We start from the raw sequence: 26,595 nt of genomic DNA on the forward strand, positions 1-26,595 counted from the left end.
TCTTGCAGATCTCGGGAACATTTATTCGATATTAGATGTTAACACAGTCACCCATGCACTCCAACTATTGCTGGGATAGGGACTATTTATCAAGATATAACTTTTATTTATTCTACTGATTAAAAAACAAAGTAATAATATTCACCAATGGTGAGGATGTTCCGAAGAAAAATTATATGTGTCACATAAAAATGCCCATCAAGCATTACAATGGCGTATATAGGGAAAGGAGAAAATTAAGACTAAACCATGATGTAAAGGCTGGGGACAGTCTGTTCCTATATAAAAACTCTGACAGTCGGAACTAAGTGGAAAAGTAGGGGTGCTGCCCTGACAAGGGCTTGAGAAGGGTGCCCCCATGTTGTAAACTTTCCCTTTCAGCCTTTAGTAGCTCCTGAATGTCCCTGAAATGTAGAATAAAGAAAGTACTCCAATATGTTTCCGTTTCCCTGAGTGGAAATCTCGGTTCATCATGGAGCCATTATTGCAGTAGCCAATCTTCCTTATGAATTTGTGGAAAATAAGAACTGGCAAGTATCAGCTGTAGCCTAACTAAATTTCTGTGTGGTACATTTACTAGCAACAGTAGCTTAAAGAGGCTCTGTCACCAGATTTTGCAACCCCTATCTGCTATTGCAGCAGATAGGCGCTGCAATGTAGATTACAGTAACGTTTTTATTTTTTAAAAACGAGCATTTTTGGCCAAGTTATGGCCATTTTTGTATTTATGCAAATGAGGCTTGCAAAAGTACAACTGGGCGTGTTGAAAAGTAAAAGTACAAGTGGGCGTGTATTATGTGCGTACATCGGGGCGTGTATTATGTGCGTACATCGGGGCGTGTTTACTACTATTACTAGCTGGGCGTTCTGATGAGAAGTATCATCCACTTCTCTTCAGAACGCCCAGCTTCTGGCAGTGCAGATCTGTGACGTCACTCACAGGTCCTGCATCGTGTCGGCCACATCGGCACCAGAGGCTACAGTTGATTCTGCAGCAGCATCAGCGTTTGCAGGTAAGTAGCTACATCGATTTACCTGCAAACGCCGATGCTGCTGCAGAATCATCTGTAGCCTCTGGTGCCGGCTCGTCTGACACGATGCAGGACCTGGGGAAGTGACGTCACAGCGTGATCTCTCGAGAACACACTGTGTCTGCACTGCCAGAAGCTGGGCGTTCTGAAGAGAAGTGGATGATACTTCTCGTCAGAAAGCCCAGCTAGTAAAAGTAGTAAACACGCCCCGATGTATGCACATAATACACGCCCAGTTGTACTTTTACTTTTCAACACGCTCAGTTGTACTTTTGCAAGCCTCATTTGCATAAATACAAAAATGGCCATAACTTGGCCAAAAATGCTCGTTTTTCAAAAATAAAAACGTTACTGTAATCTACATTGCAGCGCCGATCTGCTGCAATAGCAGATAGGGGTTGCAAAATCTGGTGACAGAGCCTCTTTAATTTTCTTTCCTGATGGTTGTTTAAACCATATTATGGACCATATTACAGCCCAGATAGTTGCTTGTGGGGTGTCATATGACAGATTGAGTTATCCCCTAGAATCACTGAAATCAGTTTGAAATAAAAAATCTAATGGAGAACACAGCTATTTTTACAAAATTATCCATGGCCCCGGTGAAGAACATTAGTATCATATTCGGGGATCTGTGTCATGCAGATCCCAAATGAGGCCTGGGGAAGGTCTTTGAATCTGCATTAGGCAAGTGAAATGTTTGTTTGCATTTGGTCTAGGTGGCTGTACATTATTTTCTACAGTCAAGATGTAAGACTGTTCCGTCATTTTTGGGGCATTGCTGCCTACTGAGCTGCAGGTAAATTATATATGGTATAGTCAAATACAAGCAATCGCTGCATTACAATATGTTGCCAACTTTGTGTACGCACCTTTCCTCCGATCATCACTGTTCTGGGTGCCCACTGCTTGCTTGGATCCTTCTTTATGCCTAGTACAGAGATATCTTAACATCAGTCTCATACCATTAAACCAAATTTCTCAGAATTTCAGCAAACTATATTTGACCATGAAACCTTAGAACTTTTTTTGACAAACAAATTCATGGAATACAAAAGAAGTCAACATCATAAAATGGCACCCTTAGCTCTAACGCTTGGTTAGTGGTAGGTTGGGGTTTTAGTGTCTTGATTTAGCATTTTAACATATTTCCATTCAAACTATAGAAGATTCTCTTCTTTTCTACATTACAGTTACTGTATATACTTCTATAAGGTTTTTGGTGGAGGCACAAAGAACATAATATTATGGGGAAGCTGCAGGGATCCTACTGTGGTATCCTTGTCAGTTCATCAGTAGACACAGCCCAAAGAATGTAAACACTTTAGAGCCCTATTTGCCAAGTACATTGTGCTGTACACTCTGACAGATGGCAATTGCTTTCGGTCAAAATCTGTTCTGGACTCAAGATGCCAAGATGACTTGTAAACATCAATAAGTTCAAGTGAAAGTTTAAACTTAAAGCTTAAGTTTAGTGACAAAACAACAACAGATAGCATATAACATGATTGCAGTCATTTTCCTGTGTGATGCCACCTTCTGTTCCAAATGAGATCCTACTGTCTGCATCTGTCAATCAAATGACATCACTGCTGGTCTTGGTGACCACTTAATTTAGTCTACGAACAGACCTAACTGTTGTGGTCACCGACAATAATTCATATAGGGATCGGGAAGAGAAGAGGTCCGGAAGGCTCCATCTATTAACTGGTTGCCAACACATGACGTCTATGCTCGTCATGAGCGGCCGGACGTTGTTACATCATGACGAGCATAGACGTCATGCAGATTGTGCGGCAAAATCAGGAGCTGGGAATCGGCTATAATATACTCTTCTCTCCGCCGCTAATCCTTTGAATGCTATGATCAAGGCTGATCGCGGCATTCAAATGGGAACAGAGGACCGCCCTTTGATCGCATCACAGGGAATCCCTGTGATGCGATCGATGGCCATACCTTGTATGGACAGAGAGCCCAGGTTCCATTGAAGGACCCCAGGGCTGTCTGACCATATTTCCCATTGTTAGGGCATACTTAGGTATGTCCTAACAACTGCTTGTGTACTATCAGTACACAGGCTAATGTACTAGCATATACATATATGCTAGTACATTAAAGTTAAAAAATCTAAATCAAAATGAAAAATCCCCCTATGGGATTAAAAAAAGAAGTAAAATTAAAAAGAAAAGCAATGTTAAATTTAAAAAAAATCTGTAAAAACAAATACACATAAATGCAAATTTTTTACTATTAATAAACTCTACAAAACTTTACAAAATATAAGACCATAAGGACCTTCACAATAAATGTATAGCGTCATTTGTGATTAGTGTATGTTGTAAAAAAAATAAAACTGAAAACTGCAGCGGAACGGAATATGTAAATTTAAAAAATGGCAAAAAAAAAGTCTCTTACAGCTACGTCAAACAAAAAGTCCTGGGCTTAGAGGATGAAGCATAAAGCTAGAGGTAGGGTGGTAAAGGGTTTCTGTGTAGGAATTATGTTTTGAGCAAAACTATGATGTAGAAAAATACTCTTTGGGAACGACTTTATGCACACTGACATAACTCTGCGAAAGTCCGTCCTGACACCCACCACAATTGTAGAGGCCACACTGGTTGACTTATACTAATAAATACGCTTTCCGATTAAAAGCAATATATGCAACTTCATTGTTTACTTTCACAGATTGCCAAATTATAAAATATGTAAACCTACAATAAACCAGTCCACCAATGTGCACTTGAAAGTTACTTTTATATGAATTTACTTACGGTTGTATAAGGTGATCACGTGCAGGCAGTTTAGTAGTTGTCGCTTGTATTCATGGATTCTCTTCACATGGACATCAAACATGGAGTTTGGGTTAATCTTCACTTTGTACTCAGTTTCCAAGTACCGAGCAAACTTTAGCTTATTTTCCTATATAAGACAGATCGTGAGTATTTTTGGGATGGTGGATTAGAAATATTCTTCTTATACATTACTTGTAGGCTTTTTAACACCAAACGTCTGTACATTTCACTCTCTGTTCACTGTACAACAGGGCTGTAATGAAAGCTGATGCCAGCTGGGTGAGCTGTGGCATAAAAAAAACACACATGTCTGCAGAGACGCTTCACCAGTAAACACAGAATGTGTTAATCATCATGTTATGCCTTCACAATGATTTTGTAAATTTTCTCTGATTCAGTAAAAGTGGCTCATTAAAATACCTGAGAAAATGATTAACTAACTTGAGCTCAACGCAAAAAAAATCATTAAAAATAGAAAGTAGATGTTTAACACCCACATAAGAATGAAGTATGGGAAATAGGCTTGTTTATTTCTGGCCCTTATGACTAAGAGCCTGTTCACATCAGCGTTGGCTTTCCGTTCTGTCGGAGGTTTTCGTCGGGTGAACCCCGCAACGGAAAGTCACACTGAAACTACAGCTTCCGTTTCCGTCACCATTGATATCAATGGTGACGGAAACATTGCTAATGGTTTCCGTTCGTCACCATTCCGGCAGGTTTCCGTTTTAAGACGGAATCAATAGCAGAGTCGACTGCGCTATTGATTCCGTAGGAAAAACGGAAACCTGCCGAAATGGTGAGGAACGGAATCCATTAGCAATTTTTCCGTCACCATTGATATCAATAGTGACGGAAACGGAACCTGTGGTTTCAGTTTGACTTTCCGTTTCAGGGTTCACCCGACAGAAACCTCAGACGAAACCCTGGAACGGAAAGCGAATGGTGATGTGAACAGGCCCTAAGGCTTCATTCACATATCCATTAGGCAGGGGCGTAGCTATGGGGGGGGCAGGCGGGGCATTTGCCCCGAGCGCAAGGGAAGGGGGGGCGCCGAAGAGCAGCTGATCGCTGCTGACAGGCGCCCCGTATGTAGGACACATGCAGCAGCTTAGGAAGAGCCAGGAAATATAGGGCGTTCTGACTGGGGTCTGTGACAGCCATGGAGTGGACCAGTCCAGTCACCTGACCTCACGTCAGTGACATGAGGTCAGATGAACTCCGGTCAGGGGACAGGTCCACTCCCGTGCTGCAGCCTTCCAGCATCTGCCTCCACTCTGTGATCTGTGCTCTGCCGAGAAGCAGAGAGGAAGCTCCGCCCACAGCCCGTCCTCACCTGTCAGCAAGGAGACATGGTGAGTGAGTGTGTGTGTGTCTGTCTGTCTGTCTGTCTGTCTGTGTGTGTCTCTGTCTGTCTGTCTGTCTGTGTGTGTCTCTGTCTGTCTGTGTGTGTCTCTGTCTGTCTGTGTCTCTGCATGTGTTTGTCTCTTATATCTACTACATTATCTGTACTGTGTAGCAGAGCTGAGATTGTAATTTAGCACAATGTGTTATCTGTGGTTTTACATAGGACTGCAGGGGACACAACTAAAATTATCAGTACTCAGAGAGTTATCAGTGTGCTATCCAGTGGCGTAACTACCGCCGTAGCAGCAGTAGGGGCTGCTACGGTGCCCGCGGCATGAGGGGGCCCGTGTCGCCCGCTGGCACGGGCCCCCCCCATGGCCGGAGGCTCCGCTAGCAGTCGCTATGGCTGCTACAGCAGGACGCCACTGAACACTACGGCAGAGCAGGGGGGTATCTCCCCGCTCTGCCATTAAACAAAAGACATGTATCCCCTATCCACAGGACTGGGGATACATGTGTGATCGCTGGCAGTGATAGGGAGAACAGGGGACTGAAAGTCCCCCCCCAATGTTCTCCATCACAAACCTCAGACTTCCGGGGTCTGTGTCGGCTTCTCCGTAGAAATGAATGGAGCGCTGGTCGCGCTTGTGCGCATGCGTGACCAGCGCTCCATTCATTTCTACAGAGCTGCGCAGACGCCGGAAGTCCGAGGTTAGTCATGGAGAACTTCAGGGGACTTTCAGTCCCCCGTTCTCCCTATCACTGCCAGCGATCACACATGTATCCCCAGTCCTGTGGAGAGGGGATACATGTCTTTTGTAGGACACACTGTAGGTCGGATTTTTTTGGGAGATGGGGCTGTATGGCGTTCTCTACAGGGGGGCTGTATGGAGTTCTCTACAGGGGGGCTGTATGGCGTTCCCTACAGGGGGGGCAGTATGACGTTCTCTACAGGGGGGCTGTATGTGTAAAGGATCTGCCAGGCACTACGTCTGGGTATACTCCCAGGATTAATCAGTCGACACCTGAGGCCAGACCTCTGAGACTGACACCTGCTCCCACCAATCAGGGTGGCAGGCTCAGGAGTGGGAGAGCCTATCGCAGCCTGGTCAGTCAGAGTTAGCTCCGCCCCCTGTCCATTTATACCTGCCGTTTTCTCTTCCTCCTTGCTTGTTACTCTTCTTGGATTCCTGGCCCCACTGCTGCCTTGCTCCAGCCTGCTCCAGCCGTGCTTCTGACTTGCTTCAGTTCCGTTTATCCTGCGTTGCTCTGCCCCTGGCTTGCTTCTGCTCCGTGCTCCCGTTTGTATTCTCCACTACTTCCTGATCCTGACTGGCTCATTCACCGCTCCGTTTCCTCGCGGCGTTCCGTGGGCTACTGTATTCCCTTGCGTGTTCCCTGTTTGTACTCCTTGCACTTAGACAGCGTAGGGACCGCCGCCAAGTTGTACCCCGTCGCCTAGGGCGGCTCGTTGCAAGTAGGCAGAGACAGGGCGGTGGGTAGATTAGGGCTCACTTGTTCCCTTCACCTCCTTCCTGCCATTACATAATAACAAGCCCTTACCTAGTCTACCATTTCTTCTACGCTGACGCTATCATGGACCCCCTTGAGACCAAAGAAATGTTTGCCATGATTAAGAGCACAGGAGCTGCTCGAAACGCGTAGGCCAGGGCATCACTGCCTACTCACAATTTTCTTGGGACTGCGTCTCCCTACTATTTTATTCATATCACTCCAATAAAGATGGGAACACCGTTTCCTTTTTAAACTACAACTGGACTTAGCGCTGGATCATTTCCATTGTCTTAGTTTCTCAGGAAGAATGGTCTCTGCTTCTATTGTGGGGACGACAAGCATCTACTGAACACCTGTCCCAGGCGCAAGAATAAGCAGCCGGAAAACTTCCGCGCCTAAGTGATCATCGGGGAGGTCACTTGGGCGCACAGGTATTTCCCGTTAATACTAAACGCAATAAGATTTTGCTTCCCTTTCAGGTCTCGTTTGCTGGCCGGTCTGCCACTGGCAGTGCCTTCGTGGATTCGGGCTCATCTGCTAATATCATGTCTGTGGAATTTGCTATGTCTCTAAAAATGCCTTTTATTGATTTACCTTATCCTATCCCGGTAGTGGGTATCGACTCCACTCCTCTTGCTAATGGCTATTTTACTCAGCATACTCCTGTTTTTGAACTCCGTGTTGGCTCCATGCATTTGGAGCAGTGCTCTGTACTGGTGATGCAGGGATTATCGTCCGATCTGGTATTAGGTCTTCCCTGGTTGCAGCTGCATAATCCCACGTTTGATTGGAATACTGGGGATCTCACCAAATGGGGTAGTGATTGCCTGATGTCATGTCTTTCGGTTAACTCTATTTCTCCCCGGGAGGAGGTAAACACGCTTCCTGAGTTTGTTCAGGACTTCGCTGATGTGTTTTCTAAGGAGGCCTCCGAGGTGTTGCCCCCTCATAGAGATTACGATTGCGCCATCGATTTGGTGCCTGGTGCCAAGCTTCCTAAGGGGAGGATATTTAATCTTTCATGTCCTGAACGTAAAGCTATGAGGGAGTATATCCAAGAATGCCTGGCCAAGGGTTTCATTCGCCCCTCGACTTCTCCTGTAGGTGCTGGCTTCTTCTTCGTGGGGAAGAAGGATGGTGGTCTTAGGCCGTGCATTGATTATCGGAACTTGAATAAGGTCACAGTAAGGAACCAGTATCCCCTTCCTTTGATTCCGGATCTTTTTAATCAGGTTCAGGGGGCCCAATGGTTCTCTAAGTTCGATCTACGGGGGGCATATAACCTTATCCGCATCAAAGAGGGGGATGAGTGGAAAACTGCGTTCAACACGCCCGAAGGTCATTTCGAAAACCTAGTCATGCCCTTTGGGTTGTGTAATGCCCCTGCCGTCTTCCAGAATTTTATTAATGAAATTCTGAGAGATTACCTGGGTAATTTTCTTGTAGTGTACCTTGATGACATACTGGTGTTTTCCAAGGACTGGTCCTCACATGTGGAGCATGTCAGGAAGGTCCTCCAGGTCCTTCGGGAAAATAATCTGTTTGCGAAGACCGAAAAATGTGTGTTTGGGGTACAGGAGATACCATTTTTAGGTCAAATCCTCACTCCTCCTGAATTCCGCATGGACCCTGCCAAGGTTCAGGCTGTGGCGGAATGGGTCCAACCTGCCTCCCTGAAGGCGCTACAGTGTTTTTTGGGGTTCGCTAACTATTACAGGAGATTTATTGCCAACTTCTCGGTCGTCGCTAAGCCTCTTACGGACCTCACTCGCAAGGGTGCTGATGTCCTCCATTGGCCCCCTGAGGCCGTCCAGGCTTTTGAGACCCTCAAGAAGTGCTTTATCTCGGCCCCCGTGCTGGTTCAGCCCAACCAAAGGGAGCCATTTATTGTGGAGGTTGACGCGTCCGAGGTGGGAGTGGGGGCCGTCTTGTCCCAGGGTACCAGCTCCCTCACCCATCTCCGCCCCTGTGCTTACTTCTCTAGGAAGTTTTCGCCCACGGAGTGTAACTATGATATTGGCAACCGCGAACTTTTAGCCATTAAATGGGCTTTTGAAGAGTGGCGTCACTTCTTGGAGGGGGCCAGACACCAGGTAATGGTCCTTACTGACCACAAGAATCTGGTTTTCCTAGAATCTGCCCGGAGGCTTAATCCTAGACAAGCTCGTTGGGCACTATTCTTTACCAGATTTAATTTCTTGGTTACCTATAGGGCTGGGTCCAAAAATATTAAGGCTGATGCACTGTCACGTAGTTTCATGGCTAATCCTCCTTCTGAGAAGGATCCTGCTTGTATTTTACCCCCTGGTATAATTGTTTCTGCCACTGATTCTGACTTAGCCTCTGACATCGCGGCTGATCAAGGTTCAGCTCCCGGGAACCTCCCTGGGGACAAACTGTTTGTCCCCCTGCAATACCGGCTAAGGGTACTCAGGGAAAACCATGACTCCGCTCTATCTGGTCATCCTGGCATCTTGGGTACCAAACTCCTCATTACCAGAAACTATTGGTGGCCTGGGTTGCCTAAAGACGTTAGGGCTTACGTCGCCGCTTGTGAGGTCTGTGCTAGGTCCAAGACCCCTAGGTCCCGACCTGCGGGCTTACTACGTTCCTTGCCCATTCCCCAGAGACCTTGGACCCATATCTCCATGGATTTTATCACCGATTTGCCTCCATCCCAAGGCAAGTCGGTGGTGTGGGTGGTAGTAGACCGCTTCAGCAAGATGTGCCACTTTGTGCCCCTTAAGAAACTACCTAACGCCAAGACGTTAGCTTCTTTGTTTGTGAAACACATTCTGCGTCTCCATGGGGCCCCAGTCAATATCGTTTCGGACAGAGGGGTACAATTTGTTTCCTTATTTTGGAGAGCTTTTTGTAAAAAGTTGGAGATTGATCTATCCTTCTCCTCCGCCTTCCATCCCGAAACTAATGGCCAAACGGAAAGGACTAACCAATCCCTGGAACAATATTTAAGGTGTTTCATTTCTGACTGTCAATTTGATTGGGTCTCATTCCTTCCCCTCGCCGAATTTTCCCTGAATAACCGGGTCAGTAACTCGTCAGGGGTCTCCCCGTTTTTCTGTAATTTCGGGTTTAACCCTAGGTTCTCCTCCGTTTCCCCTGGTTGTTCCAATAATCCCGAGGTAGAGGACGTTCATCGGGAACTGTGCACAGTCTGGGCCCAGGTTCAGAAGAACCTAGAGGCGTCCCAGAGCGTACAAAAGATTCAGGCTGATTGTAGACGTTCTGCTAACCCCCGGTTTGTCGTTGGGGATCTGGTGTGGTTGTCGTCGAGGAACTTGCGCCTTAAGGTCCCGTCCAGGAAGTTTGCTCCCCGATTTATTGGACCTTATAAGGTCATTGAAGTCCTCAACCCTGTATCCTTCCGTCTGGAGCTGCCCCCATCCTTTCGCATACACGACGTCTTCTTTCATGCCTCCCTCCTGAAACGCTGCTCCCCGTCCTGGTCCCCCTTGAGGAAACCTCCTGTTCCCGTTCTCACCCCTGAGGGGGTGGAATTCGAAGTGGCCAAGATTGTGGACAGTAGGATGATCCAGGGCTCCCTCCAGTACCTGGTCCATTGGAGAGGATACGGGCCGGAGGAGAGGACTTGGGTACCTGCTCGAGATGTTCACGCTGGGGTATTGATCAGGAGGTTCCACCTTCTCTTCCCCACTAAACCGGGTCCTCTTAGTAAGGGTCCGGTGGCCCCTCATAAAAGGGGGAGTACTGTAAAGGATCTGCCAGGCACTACGTCTGGGTATACTCCCAGGATTAATCAGTCGACACCTGAGGCCAGACCTCTGAGACTGACACCTGCTCCCACCAATCAGGGTGGCAGGCTCAGGAGTGGGAGAGCCTATCGCGGCCTGGTCAGTCAGAGTTAGCTCCGCCCCCTGTCCATTTATACCTGCCGTTTTCTCTTCCTCCTTGCTTGTTACTCTTCTTGGATTCCTGGCCCCACTGCTGCCTTGCTCCAGCCTGCTCCAGCCGTGCTTCTGCCTTGCTTCAGTTCCGTTTATCCTGCGTTGCTCTGCCCCTGGCTTGCTTCTGCTCCGTGCTCCCATTTGTATTCTCCACTACTTCCTGATCCTGACTGGCTCATTCACCGCTCCGTTTCCTCGCGGCGTTCCGTGGGCTACTGTATTCCCTTTTGTGTTCCCTGTTTGTACTCCTTGCACTTAGACAGCGTAGGGACCGCCGCCAAGTTGTACCCCGTCGCCTAGGGCGGGTCGTTGCAAGTAGGCAGGGACAGGGCGGTGGGTAGATTAGGGCTCACTTGTTCCCTTCACCTCCTTCCTGCCATTACAGTATGGCGTTCTCTACAAGGGGGGCTGTATGGCGTTCTCTACAAGGGGGGCTGTATTGCGTTAGCGCCATACAGCCCCCTCTGTAGGTAACGCCATACTGCCCCCCCTGTAGATAACGCCATACAGCCCCCCCTGCAGGGAACACCATACAGCCCCCCCCTGCAGGGAACACCATACAGCCCCCCCCTGTAGAGAACGCCATACAGCCCCCCTGTAGAGAACGCCATACAGCCCTCCCTGCAGGGAACGCCATACTGCCCCCCCCTGTAGAGAACGCCGTACAGCCCCCCCTATAGGGAACGCCATACAGCCCCCCCCTGTAGATAACGCCATACAGACCCCCCTGTAGATAACGCCATACAGCCCCCCTGTAGAGAACGCCATATAGCCCCCCCCCTGTAGGGAACGCCATACAGCCCCCCCTGCAGGGAACGCCATACAGCCCCCCCCCCTTGTAGGGAACGCCATACAGCACCCCCCCCTGTAGAGAACGCCGTACAGACTCCCCCCTGCAGGGAACGCCATACAGCCCCCCCTGTAGAGAACGCCGTACAGCCTCCCCTATAGGGAACGCCGTACAGCCTCCCCTATAGGGAACGCCATACAGCCCCCCTGTAGATAACGCCGTACAGCCCCCCCTGTAGATAACGCCATACAGCCCCCCCTGTAGATAACGCCATACAGCCCCCACTGTAGATAACGCCATACAGCCCCCCCTGTAGATAACGCCATACAGCCCCCTTTGTAGATATCTACAGGGGGGGCTATAAAAAAGGCACTATCTAGAAGGGGGGGGCTGTGTGTGACACCCAGGGGAGGGGGGGCCCCAGTCAAAAGTTTGCTATGGGGCCCAGTCTTTCCTAGTTACGCCCCTGGTGCTATCTGTAGTGTTACATAGGACTGCAGGTAACATCTACTACATTATCTGTACTGTGTAGCAGAGCTGAGATTGTAATTTAGCACAATGTGTTATCTGTGGTGTTACATAGGACTGCAGGGGACACAACTACATTATCAGTACTCAGAGAGTTATCACTGTGTTATCTGTGGTGTTACATAGGACTGCAGGTAGCATCTACTACATTATCTGTACTCATAGAGTTATCACTGTGTGTTATCTGTGGTGTTACATAGGACTGCAGGGGACACAACTACATTATCAGTACTCAGAGTGTTATCACTGTGTTATCTGTGGTGTTACATAGGACTGCAGGTAACATCTACTACATTATCAGTACTCAGAGAGTTATCACTGTTATCTGTGGTGTTACATAGGACTGCAGGTAACACTACTACATTATCTGTGCTGTGTACATATGTGCCTGTGTGGGTATATATGGGTCTGTTTGTGAATGTGTCTTTGTGCTTGTATATTTGTGCCTTTTATGTATTTGTATATGATCCTGTCTGTGTATTTATCTGTGTGTGTGTGTGTGTGTGTGTGTGTATATATGTGTCTGTACGTCTATATATTTACCTGTATGTATATATTCCAGATGTGTGTATGTATATTTGCCTGTATCAAAAAAGAGAAATGATCCAGCGATGTGTAGTATAGGTGGGGGAAACTCCGTTCCCACTTTATTGGAAAAATAATCACACGGATAATGAAACAAAGTAACGGAAAACACCAGGAGGGTAACAAGGTGGTTGAAATGGCACGAAATGAAGCCTACGCGTTTCAAGCACTGGCTGTGCTCTTAATCATGGCTCAGACATATTTGCCTGTATGTCTAAATATCTATCTTTATGTATGTACAGTATATATGTTCCAGCGTGTCCCTATATGTGGTTAATTTTTGGTTTGTGTAGGGGGCGGCAATAGAGAGTCCCGCACAGGGCGCCATCCAAGCGAAGGCCGGCCCTGGCTGCACCGACCCTAGTCAGAAGGAACTCCGCCGCTGCCTGCGCCGCATGACCTCCTCGGCTTCTCCGGTAAGTCACACCAGGCAGAGCGGAGAGTGGTAGCAGTAGGCTACCACTCACCGGTCTGTTCACAGTGTGGCGCTAAGTACAAGGGGTGGGAGTGTGCCGCTATCTACTAGGGGGGAAGCGGGCTGTGTGTGGCGCTATCTATAGGGGGCTGTGTGTGGCCTCTTTAATTTATTTTCTTTTAATTTATTTTTATGTTAATTACATTATAGGTCTACATCGCTTGTAAAATGTAGAAATGCTTTTATACTCGCGTTACATTAAAAAAATTGTGAAAAAAAATTACACCTCATTGATTGGTAGGGAAAGAAAACATGGCGAGGGGGAAGGAGATGTCGGGAAATAAGTTGGGGGGGGCGGCGCCAAACTGAATCTTTGCCCCGGGTGCAGGAGAACCTAGCTACGCCTCTGCATTAGGGCTGTATTCTGACGTTCCATCGCTATTGATTCCGTCAAAACGATAGAACCCTTGCACAACTGAGACAAATGAAAACCATTGGCACCGGATCCGTCACCATTGAAAGCTATGGTTTCCGTTTGTGTCAGTCAGGGCTCTATTCTGACGAAAACCTCAGACGGAACATCAGAATAGAGCCTTAACGGATATTTGAACGAAGCCTAAGAGCCCACAGACCCTACTCTCAATTGTTAGAAGTGCTCCTCGCTGAGACTTGGATTGCCACCAGTTCAATAAACAACTGGCTCAGTCAATATTAACACTGGGAGACCAGTGCCAGTAAAAAAATAGCAATGTTGCATAATAAGATGGAATATGTGCATACGCAGTCAGGTAACTTCCTAGTTTGATTGAATACTCCTCTTTTGCCAGGCCGCCCAGCCCTGGGAATGTCAGCAGTCAGGACTAGGTCAAGTGTGGGATTTGCACCAGTGGAAGAATGCAGCGGGCAAGGCAGAAACTCACACTCAGGAGCTGAACATGTGCACACTGCCTGCCTGCGCAGTCCTAAGCCCAGACCTAGTGGCAAATCACATGCAGTGTGAAGTCATGCTCCCAAAACACATGTACTAGGATGGACTTACACATGCTGGTTTTGTGATGGTTTTTGCCACTATTTTTCCAAAACCACATAAACCAAAAAACACTGCAAAATCCTCATGTCTCTAAACATGGCCGGTATTTTGGTGTGGAAATGTGTCAACTTTATGATTGTAACATACTAGATGCACCGTGATGTAATCACAACAGATTGATACATCCCACTATCTATCATATATAGATTCTAGAAATCATACCTCCCAACTTTCAAGTATCGCAGAGGAACAACCGATGCGGCGCGGCAATTTTTTTTCCTTTTAAGTCATGCCTCTAATCCCGCCCAATCCATGCCCATACACACCCATTCAGCCCACACAGTATCATGCTGCCATACTGCCTCCCACACAGTATAATGCCAAATAGCTGCCCCCACACAGTATATTGCCCTTTAGATGCCACCATACAGTATAATGCCCCCATAACTGCCACCATACAGTATAATGCCCCCATAGATGCACCCATACAGTATAAAGCCATCACAAATGTCCCCATACAGTAGAATGCCCACACAGAGGCCCTCATGCAGTATAATGCCCAAACAAATTCCTCCATACAGCATAATGCCCCATAGCTGCCCCATACAGCATAATGCCCCCAAAGCTGCCCCCATACAGCATAATGCCCACACAGATGCCCCCATACACTATAATGCCCCCATATCTGCCCCACACAGTATAATGCCCCCATAGCTGCCCCATACAGAAAAATTCCCCATAGCTGCCCCATACAACATGCTGCCACATACAGTAAAATACCCCCATTGCTGCCCTTATACTGTGTAATGCCCCCACAGCTTCTCCATACAGTATAATGCCCCCTTAGCTGCCACCATATAGTATAATGCCCCCTTAGCTGCCACCATACAGTATAATGCCCCTTTAGCTACCCCCATACAGTATAATGCGCTTAAGTAAAAGAGAATCAGTCGGCACTGCTGGGACCAGTAGTCCTTCTGGACATTTGGCAGTACACTGCCCACGGAGGCGCAACAGGGGCTGGGGTATAAGAGGGCTTGAGAAAGCATAGTACGTGAAACAGCTGTTGCCTGACACTGTCTTCGTCTTCCCCCCACAACTTTTTTACAAGCATTAAAGAATTTTCTATGTCGGCTTTTTTTTTTTCTATTTACATTGTGATACGGTATAATGCCCCCACAGTGGCTCCATACAGTAAAATGCCCCTATAGCTTCCCCCATACAGTATAATGCCCCATAGCTGCCCCTATACAGTATAATGCCCCCTTAGCTGCCCCATACAGTATAATCCCCCATTGCTGCCCCCATACACTATGATGCCTTATCTGCCCTATACAATATAATGCCCCCTTATCTGGCCCTAGTGCCAGTGCCCATATAGCTAGTGCCACAGTGCCAATGTAGATAGTGCCACACACAGTGCCCATGTAAATAACGCCACACTGTCCCCTGTAGAAAGTGCCCCTATATAGTGCCACAGTGCCCATGTAGATAGTGCCACACCCCCCTGTAGATAGCCCATTGGGGCTCCCTCAGTGTGGAATCCCCAGCCAGAGCATCGGCTGCACTGTGGCTGGGGATTCTGCTGCAGGAAGAGCCCCTGACGTCACTGTCCATGTATGGTCAGTGACGTCAGGGGTTCCCTCTAGGAGCGGAATCCCCAGTCAGAGCATTGGCAATGCTCTGGCAGGGGATTCCACTCCAGGAGTAGCCCCTGACATCACTGCCCATTTATGGATAGTAATGCCAGGGGCTTCTCCAGGAGCAGAATCCCCTGCCAGAGCGTCGGCATCCCTCTGGCCTGTGATTCCGCTCCTAGAGGGAACCCCTGATCTCACTGTCCATATATACAAAAAGGAAGCAGCACTCCAACAAAGATTTCAAGAATCCAGATTTATTCTCCCATATGTAAAACAGAAATGATGCAACCTTTCATCTGCTCAATGCAGCCTATGTCAAGCAGCTTGACGAAGGCTGCATTGAGCAGCTGAAATGTTGCATCATCTCTGTTTCACATATGGGAGAATAAATCTGGATTCTTGAAATCTTTGCTGGAGTGCTGCTTCCTTTTTCTTTTTGCATCTACATTGTGGGCATCCATCAGTTGGATTCCTGGAAACTGGCACCCATTTTGACCCTTTTCTGCTACTGTCCATATATGGACAGTGACGTTAGTGGCTAATCCTGGAGCGGAATCCCCAGCCAGAGCATCTTTAAAGTAACGCTGTGCCCAGGAAGTCCTCGATGAGTGGAGGAGCTCCCCCTGCTCTGTACTAATGCTGAAGCAGGGAGCTTACGGTCCCCTGCTTCAGCATTGGGTTCAACTGTATCTGCATCCTGACGCAGATACAGTTGACACCGAGACATACCACCGGCCGCCCGGGACAGTGGAACTCCGCCCAGAATCTGGGACTGTCCTACTGAATCCAGGATGATTGGGAGGTAGGTAGAAATTGTGACATCAACGTCTGAAAGATTGTGAGCCCAGTTATTGTAGGCCTGGCCGGACTGCCCATCTGGCGATTCTGGAAAATGCCAGATGGGTCGGTGTCTGCAGTGGTCTCCTCTCCTTAACTGACTGTAGCAGGGGTGCACCATCCATTAGGCAAGGTGCTCTCTTTACTGACTGCAGGAGGCGACAAATCTGCACAGATGCTGCCAACCCTGCAGTATCAGTGCAGTTTTTGTGACTAGAATGAATAAAGGACCTGCAGTGACAGCATGGTCACATGACCACACAGATCCTCAACACAGCAGCAGCGGAGAGACTGGAGATTCACCTTTGCTCTGTGGTGGGGATACTGCTGCCGGCAATGGAGGGCTGGTGATGGGGAAACTGCTGCTGTCATTGGGGAGAGATAAGATGTGGAAAGTGCTGCTTTGTGGGGGAAGGGTGGGAAGTGGGAGAATGTCACAGGGGAATGAGGTTGTCAACTCTGAGGCATTTGAAAATGACCCTTTGGTAGTAGCTAAAAATTCAGCGCTTGCTGTGGAATGAAGAGTTTACTTACCTGTTGCCCCCCATTTAGCTTGTTATTCTATGATCCAAGATGGCCAAAACGCTTCTCAAACTACCCAATGCACAGTGTGTTCACGTGAGCAGCGCTACCCAATCGGATAGCAGGAGAATGTCTCGGACGCCTAAAGCACAGTGTGAATTGAGTTGTTTGAGTAGCGCTGTGGCCATCTTGGATGATAGAAGAGGGGGATCAGCGGATCGACAGCACACCAGGCTAAATGGAGGGCACTAGGTAAGTAAACTCTGCAATCCCAAGCAAATATTAAATTTGTAGCTAAACTGGAGGGTCAGTTAAATTGCTGTTTAGACACTGCAAGGCTGTATTATTTGGGCAAATTGTGGATGGCATGTATACTTTCAGGGGTATGACTAACGCCTCTACAGGCATCATTGACACCAGTGAAGGCATCTGCACACTTTGAATTCAGTCTCATGTGTATTTATACATCAGACTGAACTCTTTTCGGGCAGGGTTATGGCAGCTCAGGACCTCTCATTATGTACTTATTTTAAATCTCCTACTGTGCCGGCAGTGCACAACAGGCTGGTAAGCAGTTGATCAATACGTGCGCCAGCTGACGTTTACTGAACTTGTCCTGTGGCACTCTGCTGGTGGTTCAGTAAAAGAGTTAAAATAATTAAGAAGGTAAAAGTACCTTGTTTTACTGACAACCCCCTTATTTTCGTCACATAATAACATGTATCACCATACCCCCTGCCCCCACCAGCATTATTGCTCTTATCCTGGCCAATATATATATATATATATATATATATATATATATATATATATATATTGTGAGACAGTGACAGGTAAAGTCATTGAGGGAAGGTACATTTCCCCTAGAATCCTGTCATAGGTATCCTAGGCTCCAGGGAATGAGTATTTTTTGCAATAGAAAGCTCTAGCTTTCCAATCTCGGCTTAAGGAAAAGCCGGAAAAAGGGCCTGGAGTTGGATTGGGGAAGGGCAGGGCGGGTTCCCCAATCCCTAGTCCATCTCTGTTTGTAGTACAAGGCTGCTGCTCAATTAGCTGCACCTGCAGCCTGTGTATGAAAAGGTGCAGACACAGTGTGTGTGAGTCTCACCCCTGACTCAGACTGGAGACTACTAAGTCTGGAGTAGCCTGTATTCTATGTGAGTAAAGACCTGTGTTACTTTGTGTCCAGTGCCTGGTAGGAAGGCACTTGGTATAGTTAGATAATATCTTGTTTAGTTAGTGCTCAGACGAGCAGGATTTATTTTTGTATTTTGCCTTGTTGTACAAGTGGCTGTTTCTTTGACAAGAATAAAACACAGGCAAAGCCCTGTTATGAACTTTAATGCACGGTGTCCCTGTCTCTGGCTACTAAGAAACCGCTGTACCAACATCTCCTGATGCTAAACCCTCACAATATATATATATATATATATATATATATATATATATATACATATATATGTATACACACACACACACACACACACACACACACACACACAGCATAAACCAATAAATATATAGTATTAAACCGTCTGCTGTAAACACTGTCAGTACACAGTCTGATCGTGTTTGCAGTACACTGTGGACTGACCACAGTGTTTATAGCAGAGGGTGCGTTACTGTATATATACACACACAAAGATTATTTCATGGAAGTATTTTTTATTCACTGAATAGTGGTATTATTTGTGCATTTTATGGCAAAGTTTTTTGGGTGGTGCATGACAGTTTTATGTCCAAACTGTATAGCAGTATTATATGGGCACTATATGGCAGTGTTTGGGTATGTTCACACGGCTTAGCAAAATCCGTCTGAAAATACTGATTTTCAGACGTTTTTGTAGCAACGTTTTTCGTGGCGTATTTTACGGACGTTATTGGAGTTGTTTTTCAATGGAGTCAATGAAAAACAGCTCCAAAAATGTCCCAAGAAGTGACATGCACTTCTTTTTCGCGGATGTCTTTTTACGCGCCATATTTTGACAGCGACGCGTAAAAAAACACCTCGTGGGAACAGAACACCGTAAAACCCGTTTGTAAGAGTAATGGAGACGTTTTTTCAGTCGTAATTCGAAGCGTAAAACGCCCGAATTACATCTGAAAACAGTGCGTGTGAACATACCCTAAATGGGGTACTTTTATAGCATTGTTTTTTGGTCTCTCACTCTAGCACTGTTTTTCATATACAGTATTTTATGAATATGTTTTAACAGAAGTTGTTCTGGAAGTGTAGCAGTATTATTTATGTATGTATAAGGTGGTATTATGTGTGAACTGTTAATTTAACTGCATCATATATGTATTTATGTTGAGAATTTGGTATGCGGCAGTGCTGCAGTTTCCGGCACAGCGAGTGGCCAAGGCGCCGGTGTGCAGGGATAAACAGGAAAGGAGAGAGAGGGCTAAATCAGCGCCAGGTCCCCCTCATTGTTTATCAGGCATAGTAGCGGCTGTGCCTGGTATTGCATTTTGGAGTGAATTCAAGTAAATACCAGAGACATAATACATAGTCATGCCGCACTCACCATACCGTCTCATATCCTACAAGCATACAAAAATATTTCACATTCACCACTCAAAAAGTGGGCCTTGTGCTTCCAAATGCCAGGGCTGAATTTAATTCCCAGTCCAGCCCTGGGCCCAAGTGATTCCAGCTACAAATCCGGTATAACAGATGGGAGGTGGTGTATTATATCAAGCGACAGAGCAGTCTATTTAGGATCGCAGGAATATATGTGATCGTGTGATGTATGATTCCATTGCAGATTTTTTTTTACCAACCTGCTTGACTTTTGCAACATCTCTGATAAATGCATCATCATTCACAAAGTTCAGCAGCTTCTTCAGCAGGTCGAGGTTAGTTATATATTCCTCTCCAATGCGCTGTAGAAAGAAAGGTGATTTGCGTAAAGATCAGTATTTCATATGAGTCCTTTTTGCTTCTTATTATCGAGCTACAAAATAGAATGACATAAAACTGGACACATTGTTAAAGGTTTGTGATCACTGCATCGGATACCTGCAATAAGTCTGATGACAATAGATTTTCTACCTAAATCTAGGCAGATAGGGAATGGCATGTCTAGACTACCTCTCTCCTTCCTTACTATATGCAGAATGGAATTGTCAGGAAGAGTCCTTAGCAACCAGTCCGCCTCATATTACTCAGGTCTACAGCTCCAGGCAGAAATGATGACCTAGGAGCCCTCCACCTAAGATTGGTTTCAAAGTCCATAATACGTCCGCGACCCTTAGAGCCCTCCCCGGAGCTCTCCCTGTTATCCCACGTTGTCAACAGTCAAAACAGTTTGCAACTTTAGTGACGTTCTCATTTACGACCTTTTTGTCTTTCTCATCTGAAATTATATTTCAGATGAGGATAAAGACTGTTGACCACAGAGACAGTATAGTGGACCATAGACACATACCCTACCTTATTAATCAGTAGGTATATCAAATACACCATATACCTCTTACCTCTGCAATGACTTCAGCCAGCCCTGGATTACACAACACCAGCCAGCGCCGGGGAGTGATGCCATTAGTCTTGTTCTGGAACTTATGAGGGTCCATTTCATAGAAATCATGGAAACTGAAATGATAGAAAAGTTAAATTAAGACAATAAAACAAAGTAAAAAGAAAAATGGGTCTTGTGCCTGGACCACATACTCACACAGTGTCTTTTATGATATCAGAGTGAATCTGAGCAACGCCATTTACCGCATGGGCGCCCACAATGCACAAATGCGCCATATTAATACGCTTAACAGAGCCCTCTTCAACAAGAGACATTCTGCACAAGCGGTCTAGGTCTCCAGGAAACATGGAAGAGACTCGCTGGATGGAGGACAGGAAAAAGTGTAAGCGTGAAAGGGGCCGTACAAGTAGAAAAACATAAGAGAAAACTGATTAAACAGGCGAAGTAGATGTCAAAGCCAAAGGGAAAGAGCAAGAGAATATGAGACAAGAAAGAGAGGTGAGCATAACCAAGCAAAAGTAAAAGTTCTTCACATATTTAGACTAAGACCGTACATTGAGGTGTCTCTGATTAATTTCAAAGATGATCTCCAGATGTCTTGGAAGCAAATTCTGCAGGAGATGAACTGGCCAGCGCTCTAAGGCCTCAGGTAACACGGTGTGGTTGGTATAAGCACATGTGCGGACGGTCAGATCCCAGGCCTGAAGTTAACAAAAAAAAAGGCCATTATTTCAGTTGGCTGAATTTTATCCGTTTCACACAGCCGGCAAGAAGATTGCATGGCTATATTTATATACCACAAAACATTTATATTTACGTTTAATGCAAAAGTATTCACTACAGACTTATCGGACAAAGATTACATTTAGGGTATGTTCACACGGCAGTGTCCGTAACGGCTGAAATTACGGGGCTATTTTCAGGACGTAACTCGAGCTGGTTTTCCATGGAGTCCATTTACGTCTGAAGAAGTGACATGACACTTCTTTGGTGCGGGCGTCTATTTACGCACCATCTTTTGACAGCGGTGCGTAAATATACGCCTCGTGTGAACAGACAAACGTCAGCCCATTGCTTTCAATGGGCAGATGTTTGCCAACGCTATCGAGGCGCATTTTCGGACGTAAATCGAGGCGTAAAATGCCCGAATTACTTCTGTAAATAAGCCGTGTGAACATACCCTTGCTCTGATATCCATATATTTGCAAATCGCAATAATCACGCTTTCTTTCATCTGTCACCAGTATTAACAGACCCGCATTGTACTGTAACCACCTTAGCTCATGTCAAACATTTGGAAATATGTAAGTGTGTTCTCACAGAAGTATTCAGTCTTCGGGCAGCCCAATACGGTGGTACCCACTTTGCTTTGATCATTACGGCAGGCACAATAAAATTGGGATTGACCGATATTAGCCTGTATATATAGCAGTATTACCTTGGCACTGTATGGCCGTATGGCTCTATAATGTGGGCTGAAATTACGAGTAGTGGGTGGACCCTACTTGTTGCCTAGGGCAATTGACATCAAATGGGTGCAGACAACAATCCAAGAAAGGTTCTGTTCCCATTCATAACAGAAGACATGACTCAGTGTCGAATCCGCGGTGCCCGGCGGACCTCATTGTCTTATAATGGACTTTGTTGGGGATTCCATCATGGCATCTGTCATTTTGATTGGCATGCGCTATTCTTCCTGTTAAGCCTGACAGGATTTGTGAGGTTCCGAACAGAACCCCCAACACGAATGTAAACGTAGCCTAAACTGTGCAACTGTTGTACTGATATAATAGAAATAAAATGGACTTTTGTGATGATCCCACTGTACCAATACATCAGTGTCAAATCTTACCCAAAGGATGAAGACCATTAATAGCACAGAGACAAAATATAGGGACTAAAAATGCCATTAATGCAGCAGAAAAATGCTTATTATTTCTCAATAAACCAACAATGGCCACTGTGGATCCGCTGTAGCATCTCTTTTTTTTCTGTCTTCAGCTGCACACTGTTACTAAACATGGTGATTAGTTATAAAGGGATCATTTACAACCATCTGTTTAAAGGAATGGAGTGAACAATATTAAATGCTGCTGATTACTTATGTGAATTGTTGCTTCAGAATCTTAGATCCCATATGAACTGTCACAAGATATTTCAGTTATGAATGTCTCGGCTTATTACTTGGTGTAGTTGATTTGATTAATGTCAGTATAGGAGTTATGGAGCGCATGCTGTGGAAGAAAGATCTACTGAGATGGAAAAGACAGCAGGTAGCTAATGATGACAAAAGACGATCACCAAATAAAAGACAAAGGAGAAGAAAAAGTATGGCTAAATAAATGACAATTCTGTATAGTTAAAGCCGTTATAAGGCACAGAGGGTTATGAACTTTTATTGACTGGCAGAAACCCCTTGCCGTTCACCCGTCATATTAAAGATTCAGTAAGCTTCATTCAATATATTTTCACCTAGCAGTGTCATTCAGTTCTACTTACCATACACATCCAGATGAATCAATATTCTGTATGAGGGAGCATTTTTTTTTTTTTACATTCTTGACTAGTTATCCAAAGAACGTCTCCTCTTAAAGGGACAGTGACCATACTAATCACTATTTTGTAGACCTGATTTGGGCAGTGCCATGTGTTACATGTACTATTATTATATAGATTTACTAAAGTGTTACCTGAAATGAAATTAAATATTTCAGGTCAAAATTTTTATAAATATTTTTTGTTACCCATAGGGAAACACTGAAGTCATCAGTCAAGGTAATTACATTTTAACATGACTCATGAACAAATGTCACCATGGAACGCTAAGAATTTGTGGTTGATTAGAAATGTGGGCTTAGTTGAGAAGAAAAAAGTGCGGTAAGGTGGGGGTCTGAGGTTTAAATATCCCACCGCTGCCGAGAATAACTGGCCCTAAATCCCCGTTCTTGACTGGAGAGCAGCATGAGCATAGACTTGGGAGCGTCGGAAATAGCAAGCAAGAAGGAACTTAATTTTGTTTTACTTTTTTTCTGGAAAATAATGTAATGTGAAAGCTTATTTTATGGGAAATGAAACCCCTAATATATAGTACAGGGTCATCATTCATATTTACAAATCAGGAGATTATTTTGCGCAATTCAAGTTTACATTGATAAATTTATTTGTTTTGTTTTTTTAGATCCAGTTTTGGCAAATTTGAAGAAAAACTGTCAGCTCTCCTGACATCTGTTTAGTAAATATTTGTATTGACCATGAAATAACAATTGTAGAGCCCCATTTCTTGGAACTTTGTAACTGGGTGTTACCATTCCCCTTGTCAACAGATTGTGTCTCTATACAGTCACACACTGTCAGCACTGATTGGATAGTTTCAGAGTGTTTAGGAACATACTACTTTGAAAACGGGAGTAACACCCAGTTGCCTATTTATTCATACATTTCCAAGAGGAACAACAGAGGAACAGCACAACGCTTTTCTAGAATTGTTATTTTATGTGGAATGAAATTCTATGCTAAAACAGACATTTTAGGAGTGTAAAATAATGGGTGAATCGATCCTTCTGTTGTACTGCATGGACGGGGGAATCTGCAACTTAGATGAATTGACTTGTTTATTTATATTGATAATATTCCTGACGTTACAGTACATAAGAACAACCCAAACTGAAATACACATAGTACACTAGTAATTCGAGTCAATTATTACCACAAATATTATATAAAGGCGATTGTAAAGGCCAAAGCTGCATTAAATAACATGTCATCAGATACAATGTTCCGTTACCTTATCCCAGTCCATCTTTTCAACATCTAGAAATAATCTCATAAGTTCAGGGATAGCCAGAGATGGATGAGTGTCATTGAGTTGTATGGCAACCTAAAAAAAAAAGCAATAATAAATAGTCATTGGAAAAATGAAGTTGGGGACTATTGAGAAGAAAGACACAGTACACAGTAGAGGCGGTTACCTTTTCAGGAAATGCATCAAAGGAGGTGCGGACTGCATCGCGGCACCCAAACTTAGAGGATTTGAAGCGTCTGATTAAATCTTGAAGAGTAGCGGCCACAACAAAATACTCCTGTTTCAGACGTAATTCTTTACCTTCAAAGAACTAGAAAAAAGGGAGTTTGGAAACAGTAGGGAATAAGAATTTAGGTCAAAGCTACATAATGAATATACATGACCATTATGTTTTCTTTCAGCAGAGTAATATAATTTGGCAAGAATTTACTGTGTAAGATCAATTCAACTATCTTTTTATGGTAAATTTTCAGGTGCTCCGCATACTAATATATAAATGTTTATCACTTTGGGTAAATCTGTTAAGGTTAATGGCTGTGTCCACCTTTTCAACCAAATAGTGTTTTTTTTTTATGGCTCCAATTTATCTAAAAAACAACTTTGCAAATAGTTTTCATTAAAAATATCCCAATATTTTTTTGTCTCCAGCTCCTCTGCAGAATTATGTGTTTCCATGGTAACAGACTACAAACAAAGTCTATGTAGGTTGATCCTGCAATCATACTACCTTCCATCTGTTCTCTACTTTCGATAGTTTAGCAAAAAGTAGGGGACAGTACTAAAGAAATACCAAAAAATTGGTTGCACAGGAACACATAGCGTTAAATAAATCTAGGCATAGACACACAGAATAATTCCTAGTTGAAAGGATATTCCACTTTTTTTTTCCATTTTCTGATGTAATAATTTAATTTTTTATTTTTTTTTACAAAACATCGTATTTGAGATAATTTTAGACAACTTTTTAAGCAAAATAAATGCCTGAAAAGGGTAGAAATGGTCATTGTAACCTAATGGCTTCTAGTTCTTTACCATGAACACAGCAATATTCATCTCTGCCTGTAAGCTGATAGAATATGTGTATGAGGCATATCACCCTCTAGGCAGCTAAGTTGATCTATACAATAACGATTGTGCTAGAAGAGATTGTTTCTTCCAGTTAATACCGAGGAGAAAATATAGGGACTGCAATGTATTTGAATATAAAGTGTGTGTACAAATTCATCTTAAATATAACATATTTTATGCAGAATTAGCTCTATGGATAATTGCTACTCACATTATCATTTGGATAGAGGACACGTGAGATGTTCTCTGCAAGATTACGATCTAATACAGCCTGGATGTAGCCACCCACATTGACTAAAGATTGAAAAAGTTAGAGAATTCTAGTTAGAAATTTTGGTTAAGCAATTCTATGATATTCAGGATGCAAATATTAAAAATCAGGACCAGTCATATAGAAAATGTAGTTAGTAAAGAGTAAGGCTCCATGCACACCAACGTGCTCGTAATTATGGGCACAGACGGCCGCAGGCAGCTGGAGATTTTTACAGGCCGTGCTCCCATTATAAAGTATAGGCACATGGTCGATAAAATAAAAAAATAGGACATGTCCTATTTTTTCGGCAGGTTTCTACAGCACGGACACCCTCCCGTAGACATACGGGAAGGTGTCCGTCGGCCATAGAAATTAATGGACCCGTAATTACGGGCGATTTTACGGTCGTGTGCATGGGGCAGCAGTAAGAAAATCTAGACTTCTATGAAACCCCGTCCTAAGTAAGCGTGACAATCAGGCTTCCGTGTTCCACACCACTGACTATTTGAAGTAATAATTCGAAGCATTGTTTTGAGTGTGGAAGTAATCCCATTGAAGCAGAGAATACCACTTCCATGCAGATGATGCACTGGCCGGAATGCCATAATGGATAAAAATAGAAAAGCTCTACACTGGCCCATTTTCTTCCCTGTCCCTATCTGTTTTTACAAATAAGCATTAATGCAAAAGACACATGTGCTGCAATCTACAATACTTATCATTGGGCCTCGTTGCTTACCTTCCATGTTAGTATTGCTCACAGGGCCAGTGTAATGGCAGGAAGGAGGTGAAGGGAAAGTGAGCCCTAATCTACCCACCGCCCTGTCCCTGCCTACTTGCAACGACCCGCCCTAGGCGACGGGGTACAACTGGGCGGCGGTCCCTACGCTGTCTAAGTGCACGGGAGAACAAACAGGGAACACGCAAGGGAAGGGGCAGTAGCCCACGGAACGCCGCGAGGAAACGGAGCGGTGAATGAGTAGTCAGGACCAGGATGAAGAGGAGTATACCAACGTGAGCACGGAGAAGGAA

General features: G+C 44.9%; 1 protein-coding gene across 1 annotated transcript in view; it reads right to left on the reverse strand.

Moving 5' to 3' along the window:
- PYGM (glycogen phosphorylase, muscle associated) overlaps positions 1–26,595 on the reverse strand; it is a 46,632-nt gene that overhangs the window by 5,451 nt on the left and 14,586 nt on the right. The window contains exons 7-15 of the mRNA XM_075836903.1: positions 25,522–25,604; positions 24,409–24,552; positions 24,225–24,317; positions 20,995–21,141; positions 20,636–20,799; positions 20,439–20,553; positions 19,743–19,844; positions 3,806–3,953; positions 1,904–1,962 (exon numbers count right to left, since the gene is read on the reverse strand). Coding sequence (XP_075693018.1) covers positions 1,904–1,962; positions 3,806–3,953; positions 19,743–19,844; positions 20,439–20,553; positions 20,636–20,799; positions 20,995–21,141; positions 24,225–24,317; positions 24,409–24,552; positions 25,522–25,604 — 1,055 coding nt within the window. The remainder of the gene's footprint in view (positions 1–1,903; positions 1,963–3,805; positions 3,954–19,742; positions 19,845–20,438; positions 20,554–20,635; positions 20,800–20,994; positions 21,142–24,224; positions 24,318–24,408; positions 24,553–25,521; positions 25,605–26,595) is intronic.

Source organism: Rhinoderma darwinii, chromosome 9 (assembly GCF_050947455.1).
Source record: "Rhinoderma darwinii isolate aRhiDar2 chromosome 9, aRhiDar2.hap1, whole genome shotgun sequence".
In the NCBI taxonomy this organism is placed as follows: Eukaryota; Metazoa; Chordata; class Amphibia; order Anura; family Rhinodermatidae; genus Rhinoderma; species Rhinoderma darwinii.